This window comes from Lygodium microphyllum, chromosome 7 (assembly GCF_053477565.2).
Source record: "Lygodium microphyllum isolate KBCC chromosome 7, Lygodium_microphyllum_v1.1.10, whole genome shotgun sequence".
Taxonomy (NCBI): domain Eukaryota; kingdom Viridiplantae; phylum Streptophyta; class Polypodiopsida; order Schizaeales; family Lygodiaceae; genus Lygodium; species Lygodium microphyllum.
The window spans coordinates 97,881,042-97,890,174 of record NC_141141.1 but is presented as its reverse complement, the minus strand read 5'-3'; the positions used below and the strand labels follow the sequence as shown (position 1 = coordinate 97,890,174).

At 41.3% G+C, this 9,133-nt stretch overlaps 1 protein-coding gene across 1 annotated transcript in view; it reads right to left on the bottom strand.

Moving 5' to 3' along the window:
- Window positions 1–4,453: 4,453 nt before the first annotated feature.
- LOC148033743 (pre-rRNA-processing ESF1-like protein) overlaps window positions 4,454–9,133 on the bottom strand; it is a 44,948-nt gene continuing 40,268 nt past the window's right edge. The window contains exons 5-7 of the mRNA XM_087681737.1: window positions 6,301–6,429; window positions 5,320–6,167; window positions 4,454–5,208 (exon numbers count right to left, since the gene is read on the bottom strand). Coding sequence (XP_087537863.1) covers window positions 5,022–5,208; window positions 5,320–6,167; window positions 6,301–6,429 — 1,164 coding nt within the window. The 3' untranslated portion in view covers window positions 4,454–5,021. The remainder of the gene's footprint in view (window positions 5,209–5,319; window positions 6,168–6,300; window positions 6,430–9,133) is intronic.

Genomic DNA, 9,133 nt, shown 5'->3' with positions numbered 1-9,133 from the left:
TCCCATTCACCATATCTAAATATATACCTTGCTTATGTCGTCAAGAGGGTTGATGCATAAGTCATCCCAACCACAGATCCTTTTATGTAATACAAATATAAATATAGGTGTGTACCAACAATCTTCCGTGCATTGAGAAAATAGAACAAAGGTCAAAACCACATATATTTCTGGTTGCCCGCATGGTGCATGAATAACAAATCCTTTTAATATGTAGAAGGAATATACAAGCATTGGGAAAGACATTCACTAGTCCTGGGCAAGCTCCATAGAGCCTATAATATGCAAAACCATATGTTACCCATACACAGGTATTTTTGTGTAGATTGATGCCTTGGTGAATAAGCGTGGCTAAAAATAGCAGAGCAGCTCTGTGTCTCCATGCTAATAATGGGGAATCCCATAGAGAATAAATTTGAGTTGTGGGCATAAGATAGCGCAGCCATGTTGTGTGACTGACAGTGGGGTAATGCAGCTACTACCATAGTCAATTTGGAGGTGCATATGTGCCATCATATCACGCATATAGTGAAATTGGCAAAACACTTGCTGCAATGTATGATCGGACAAAGCAGCCATTTAGATCAATTGGATTTAGGCAGCCCTAGATCAATATTTTGGTGCAATATGTAAGAAAGAAGCATTGCTATGTATACAGCCATGGACTATGGAACTGCAGAGCTTGGGGAGGATGCTAAATAATGGGCATGGAAGGATAGGGGGAATGAAGCGGTGCTAGTGAGCAAGCAATGGGAACATACACTAAGTGCCAAAAAATTCAGTGCAGTCAAATTCCTAGGCCATGCTGGTATCCATCAAGGAGCATGAAGGGGTTGCTGGAATGTGACGACCAAGCAAGCATCTGTAGAGAGCAATAGACTTTGGACTACATGCTTAAACATTGTCATCATTTATGGCATTAAACTGTGCCATTTAATAGGCTATTCATCTGCCATATATTCAATTACTTGAGGCTCCAGTTGATGGGTCATCTTCATTGGCCAGTTGGGGTAGGATAGTAGGTTGTTATGGAGTCTAGTAATATATGAAAAATCTTGTATATTATAGAAAGGATCCATATCTTCAATAGGCAATTTGAGTAGACTGCATGGTTATTGGTAGTACCCTGTAGTGGAGTATGCCATTATCCTCGAGTATTACATGGTGAAGCAATAGGTGTTATTCCATCATGGGTGGATAAGAGAGAGAGTTAATAGGAAACCTTTGGTGAATTGAATAGGTTATGCAAGTTTGGCATAAGCATTTATAAAAACCAAGAATTACTCCATTTTCCAATGCCAATTGGGAAATCTAGTTTTCATTGTGAAATTGTGTGGAAAGACAACATGATAGAGCTCTTGAGGAGAGCTTTGTGTGTGTGTGTGTCCGCGCGCGCTTGCGCGCGCGCGTGCATGCGTGCGTGCGAAATTGTTAGCAATATGCATTTTATGGGTGTTAGGCACATTTATTAGGCTTGCTATTGGGTGCTCATATAGGTTGGGCACCTCCTTGAGGTTTAGTACATTTGTCTCGAGTCTCATCCTATAGTCCAAAAGTACTCCACTTCTCCACTCTTATTGTATCAAATGAATCTACTTGGAGGAAGATTGGAAGTAATGTTAGTCATCATAGACGCCATCAGCTATGTGGTTTGTGTGATACATCTCATGTCCCTAAGCTATAAACTCCAATGCTCATTCATCCATTTGATGAGTTCTTATGTTCTCTTTTTTACTATTCATTCTTCTTAGTGTTTAACAATTGTATTCTTTCACCACTCGCTTTGTTCACTTACATGGTATCAAATGACTAAGTGTTGCTAGTTTTGTACTTCTATGCTATTGTTAGTCACTATTTCATGTCTTAAATTGTTGGCTTTTGCTACTCTCAAGCTTGCTACATTTTGGGTGACATCCCTATTCTAGGCAATGTGACTTGCTAGTATCTAAGTAGTAACTTGTGTTTTTCACTATTTGAGCTCCTATATCTCGCATTTTTACTTCTCAATCCTTCCTCCTCACTAGACAACTTGTATCAATAGATCATCAACTCCTTTCTACCAATAGCTGACTTGTCTTTTGCTATTGAAAGCTCCTCTAACTTGTGTTCTTTATGTTATGCATGTCGAGGGTTGGGACAACTTTGCAAGGGCTGCCCACACATCACCTTGTTATTCAACAGTATTTGATCATGCCTTCTTAAGATTGACTATTAAAGTAGTTGTACATTCTATGTTTTTGCTTATATGAGTATATTAACACACATTCATGGCTCTTTCGCATTGATCGATTTTCAATTGTACAAAGGGTTTCTATGTTTTTGCTTATTTGAGTATATTAACACATGTTCATGGCTCTTTCACATTGATCGATTTTCAGTTGTACAAAGGGTTTCTCGTGCTGATTCTTGCGACTTATTATTACATTCACCATCTCTGTGGTTTTCTTGTGAACTATGTTGAGGACTATGGAACTATGTTCTATCTGATTGGCTTGAGATTCTCTCACCATGGTCTAATCTTTTTCTAGTGAGGCATCCTTTTCAATCTTGGAGGATGCTTGCATTTTTGTTTGTAGCTAGAATTTTTTTGCCATCCATTTGAACCATGTTCCAAACTTCACGAATTCATCTCACATCTCTAGTGATTGGCACCTCCTAAGGATGGTCATTTTTTACATGCTTCATCAACTCTTCTTGGTGGTTGCATTTAAAGAGCATTGATGGCTACATCTCTAACCTACATAGATAAGATGGCATCAACTTACTCAAATGATGGTCATGCAAATATGGTGACAAACGCTTAATCAAAAAGTAGAAAATTGCATTATTGAATGAACAAATAGCCTCTTTTCTTTAATACATAATAAACTTTCATGAGGGCTACTAAGTTCTTTGGTGGTATAGTTAGCTATGTTTGGCTAATGGCTAGATGGCTGCTACATCAACACTTGATCCCTTGGACTAACTTGGACGGTGGATCCATATCAAGGAGGAAAGTGACCTCTGATGATATAAGGGACTAATGGCTAACAAGTTTGCCAATGTGAGTTTTGGCAACCTCTAATGTCCTCTACTATAACATTTGTTCTCTTTTGATGCATACTTTGGTATGAAGTGAGGATGCCAACGTCCTATACCATAACATTACCACCATTGTATATTATCACCCATGATCTAAGAGCAGTTGGTATGGTGTTAATGCGAGAACGAGCAAAGCAATGGAAGCAAAATAACACAACTGTTAAAACACTAAGATGAAGGAACGATGGAGAGAAGAATGACTCAAAAAATAGATGAATGGGCGAGTTTTTAACTCAAGATGCAATGTATCATACAAAGGGCACAGGTGAGGGAACAAATGATGATGAGTGATACTTTCTATCTCCCCCTTTCCAATTGGATGCAGTCCAATACAATTAGAGTGGACAAGTGATGTACAGAGCACAGGATGAGACACAAGACAAATTATGTTTACACATGCATACTTTGTCTTGGACCCATATAATAGTGTATACATTTCCTTTATCAATCCAAAACTGCTTTCCTCATCTTTTCCTTAGCTACATCCAACTGCAACCTTTTTTTGAATAGTTGTCTATATCTATCCAAAACCTTTTGAACTACACCACAATCCATGATTACACTATTATCAGTCTTTTGATCACAGCTCTCATTCTTGCTGACAAACAGGTGCAACATGTCCCCAAGTTATTGCAGCTGTATGCTTCACCATATCAGACCAATACATACATCCATAAGAACAAGAAAATTAACTCCACAAGAACAAGTCAATCAGTGAACAAGAGCACGAAACCTGTTGGCTGGCCACAATTGACAGAATAGGTCAACACCTGTCATGTAAATGACAAAGAAAGAAAAAGAAAGAGTAATAAACTAACACCTGCTAAAGGCCAAAATGGCCTTGAGAGCTGAGCATGTAGTGTGTCTATAAGTTTGTAACTGCAAACTCAAAAAGCTAAGGAGACGAGAAATAACATACTAGAAATGAAAATGGAGACTAACAATTAGATGTCATCATGTCTACATAGTGTCCTGCTCATCTCAGAATCTCCCTCAGGATGCTACAGCAGCAGCTGCTCCAGCATATGAGGGTCGAAGTATCTCAGTGGACGTCTCCTGTGGCAGGCAATAATGGCTCGGATGCGTCAATAATGAGGACTGCTGGATCATCGCCCCAGAGGGGTAGTGACATTTCATCCAACACCACAGTGGCTCACTTCAGCATGACCCCCTCGAGGACATGTCTTTCACCGGAGTCCTCACACACATGCATGGCCATGTGTGCATATACACAGAGAGAGAGTATATAAAACAGGCTTACCTACAATCAATTTGATTAAAAATAGTAAACAGAAAAGCATGAAAGTCTCAGGTAGTTGATGCAAATTGCTTAGTAACTTTTAGGTGAAAAACTGCACACATGCGCAGGTCAATCCTCACTGCTGCTGAACTCTAATTTACACCACAGGCACCATTGAGACCTCAATGCCCATATAAGCAATTACTGCATCAAGTAAGAAACTGATGATAACGTGAAAGCTCTGCATCTGGATAAGCCACAAAAAATGGACTACAACATGTCTATCCGGAAAAACCAAACTCTTGTGTAGCAAGATAAGCTACTGGAAGAAATTAAACAGTTCTTTCTACACAAGTACAGGCATCTCTAGAAGGCAGCCAGAATTCCATGAAATTGAACAACTTTTCCAACAGGAGTGCCAGCATCTCAAGAAAGCGGCCAAGAGTTCAAATATATGTTCACATGCAAGATTATCAATATCAAGCATCTCTACAAGGCTCCCAGAACTCCTAGTCGTGCTTTTCTTTCTAGATAACTAAGCATCAAGGCTTCTTTGAAGCCTGCAAAGACTTACAAGATTATGAAAAGGCTACATTCCTCTGTTGGATAATACTCGCAACCAGCAGACATCAAAAGCACCTCTTCAGCTTCAAGGACTTCCTTGAAAAAGCATGGCAGGTGAATAACAACTTTCGCCCTATTAATCACACATTCCTGCCTTCCGCTTCAGAGACCGAACCATCAAATAGAGCTCGTGCTTTGTTTTAATTGGAACCTTGGAATCCACAAGATTGGATGAAGCCAGTACATTAGTGTCTGAGAGTTGTCCACCTTGAGAATAGTGCTTCTGCTGCTTTTCCAAAAGAGGTCGCAATTGAGCAGCAGATCTGAAATGTAGATCATACTGTTAAGAGTTAAATTCACATTGCTAGCCCTACTAAAAGAAGGAAGGCAAGTGCAGGGCAAGAGCAAACATTTAGAAACACAAAGGCATTAACCTTTTGAACTCAGGTTCAGTGGGATCCAAAGCAAAACGGTGAGAGGTGAAAAGAGCAGAAAATCGTGGATCCTCATAGTCAGCTGTTGGAAGCTTCTCAGGAAGCTTGTCTCCTTCCTTATTTTTCCCCTTCAGCTTCTTCTTCTTCAAGTTGTAACCCTTCTTTCCTACCATCGCATGTTCATCTGCGAATAGCAGCTCCAGTTCTGCTTTGCTTCTGTCCTCTTCAAGCTTCCTCTTTTCCACTTCTGCTTTCTTCTGAGCTCGCTCAGTCTTACTGAACCTGACTGTTTGCTTGGCGTGCTCAGCATCTCCTCTTTTAGGCCCTTTTTGTCTTGAATCCACCTTTGCATCTGAAGGCTTGTCTTCTCCCTTAAAGAAAGAATCCTCAAAGTCTGCATCATCATGAGTGAAAAATGGATCATCAATTTGCTGATCACCATCACTCTCATATTCATCATCTTCAGACTGTTCAGCCTTCTTCTGCTCCTTTCTTTTCTCCTTTTTCTTCCTCAAGTATGCTTGCCAAACCGTCTCTTCAGTATTATTCTTCTTCTTCTCCACAAGTCGCTTGCTTAATTCATCAAGCCCACTGTGGAAAGTTATCTCCAATTCTTTGTCACCCTCTTTGGAATCCTTGCTTTCAGAAGCACTAGATCCAAGGAGGAGTGCACGATACTTATCTCTCAGTCTCCTGTTGATCGGTTCACTTTCTTCACCATCATTGAGGTCATTAGGACCTGCTGAATCTCCAGCTTCGCCATCACTAAGATTGTCAGCTTCAACATCCTCAACATCTGACGATGAGACATCGGATGCCAGGTACGCCTTGAAATCCATTTCATTCAGCTGTAAATAGAACTCAAGCAATAAGTTTGCATAGCTGAGATTTCATGCAAGCAAAATCTCAATCAGCAGTTTATCTTCAGAAACCCATTTAACATTATAGTCAAATGTGCCCCTTTCAGCATGTCACATATACCTGCTCAGCATTGAATTTTTGATGGAGAGTTTTCACTCGATCAGGTTCATCATCATCCCATGTTAGCTTTACTCTACTATGTTGCAAAGCCTTGGTTTCAAACATGGGTGCTTGATAGTCAGAAGGCACCTATTCATAGATCTCCAATTAGATGCAATGATTTTTCAGGTGAAGCAGAGAAGATCCGTCATTCTAAAGCAGAGATATTTAAAGTGCAGTATACTACTTCCACCTTCAAGAATGCAAATTCAGAATTCGGCAAATTGAAACAGTAATTCCCACAATAGGAAGCACAGACCATACAGCTAATTCATGCAAAACAGAAACTGGCAGGAAACAATAATTATAAAGTGAAACACATTTCAAGAAAGCAAATAAACAGCATAATTGACCTCAATTTGACAATTTTTTTCTAAGAGAAGCACTTGTATACCTGTTTGGAACCTTAAAACCCAGCCATGCATTCCTTTCTTGTGAAACAAACATTATTAAACCACCAAAGGTTCTTGAGATGTATAGCCCAATGTACAACGTATATCGTTCTAGAATAGAATGGGTAACCAAAAATCCTCAAAATGGAGAACCTGCCAAATTCCATATCCTTAGGACAAAATAATTTCCTTACATTACTTGCCTTCTGTCACTGAATTCAAAAGACAACCAGCTCAAGTACATTTCTGTAGTATCTATTAAAAATAATAGACAAAAGGCAGCAAATTCAAGGCTAAACTGAGAAAAGTTTAGTCTGATTGGAGTATGAGGTATCAGGCCACAAGTGACACCCCTGCATGTAAGGATGGAGGACTATACAACATACGGTTGCTACAAACTGAACAGCTAGTCTGATCTTTACAGTATTGCACACAGCACATCAGAGCCCATGTGACCGGACACACCTCTGCATGTAAAGATATACAATGTACAATGGCTGGGAACTTCTGTTAACTCTCAGAGATGGCAATGGGTGAATATAAACACAAAAGAGAATGTACAAAAGCGGAGGATACAATCTACATCTATGCCCAAATGGGCTGAAACATTGTACCTCGCCGACCTCTAGATCATGAATCTTGCTGACTGGAAACTGTCCAGTCCAAACCGTAGGACAGCCTGCCACATCAGAAGATCCAACTACAGCCAACATGGTCGGTGCCAAATCAGCAATCTGCCATGTCTTACCTGCCTATACTGTACTCTCCTGGATCTGGAGGGAATCTGGTGTACTTGGAGTCATGCTCATCACAGCTCCCCACAAAAACTGCACCTACCCTCAAGCTGCACATTTCCAACAGAGTAAAAATCAAGGACTACATAATATTGGAATCTGCATTATAATGTGGAAGAGTCTCCAACACACACTTTATCCACAGTGTGCCATAGGAACTCACCTTTTCCTCCTACCAGCTCCACCCATTTAGGAGATCCAGTAACAAACCACTTTAGGTAAGATTCCACCTAACAAACAACTACGCAAAACCACTTGCTATCATGCTCCCATCTCATTTAATTAATTCAATTCAACTTTTTGTGCTTCAACATTGCTCTACTGCTGTGCATGCACTCACAGTCTCACACACTTTGTCTCTTCTCCATCTCTCTTGATATTCTAACATCCACCATCACCTGCATCGGCTGAAGAAAGCTAGGGTCCATGCAAAAATTAACCACTAATTGTTGAGCCTGAAAATCCAGCCAACTAGCACATGACAATAGGATTCAGTGTATAGGAATCTCTCTCTCATTCATTACTTACGGCTGATTCATTCAGTCCGTCACCTCTTCTCTCCAGCCTCTCCACTACCCTCACACCCCTTCAGGAGGACATTGCCGTTCGTGGTTCGTGGCTGTCTTCTTCATCTTCCTTGTGCTACGGCACCCTTGTTCCCTGTATCACATTCACTCCATGATTTAGATCTTCATCATTCCATTAATCAGAGTTTCTTCTCTCTTCTCCATGTTTGCCAAGTTCACTCCGTGTTCCCCCCCGCAAACCCTACTGTCTCGCTGGTGCGTCATCTTTTGACATGGTATCACAGCCGGATCTACTCAAACCATGGTAAAGATCCTCCACTCCAATGACGACAAAGACCAGTGGCGGATTCAACATCCACTTCTCTTCTTCCGCTACATCAAAATCTCGTTTTTGCAGGTTTCAGGTGATTTCAGCTTGCTGCCCACACCCCGTTCGTGGAGGACATCTCAGCCGAAGCTGTCCATTGCTGTCTCCGTCAGTTGGCACTTGATTTCTAGTCCTCTTCACGTAGTTTGGAGCTGATTCCAGCCAAGCAACTGCTGTTCCTGTGCAAACCTGCTGCCGTACAGCCTACCACGTCATCACAATCCTGTTGCCTGCGTTTTTAGTCTTTCTCTCTGTACCTGCGTTTTTCTACTAGTTGCAACCTCTTATAGCTGGTCACATCCTCCTCCCACTGGCAGCTCACTTTCAGCCCTTCCACTACCCTCCCACCCCTTGAGACGAACATTGCAATTCGTGCTTCACACTGCCCTCACACCCCTTGAGACGGACATTGCGGTTCGTGGTTTATGGTGGCTGACCTCTTCCTTCTTCAGCAAGGCACACTGGTCTCCATGGCTTCTTTACCAATAGATGACCAGACTACTGGGTGCTTCTACTGTGGCATCACTGGACACACCACCGATGCTTGCCGACTTCAACCTTTGCTCCCCACCCCCCCGAAGTATATGCGTCTTCCACTAGGCACTCCTTGTGCCACCTCTCCTTTCTGGGCCACAAAGATCGTTCTATATCGGCTATCAAAGTACTATGCTCAAGGCAATAAGACGCATCCAATGCGCACTAAGTCCTTTCGAG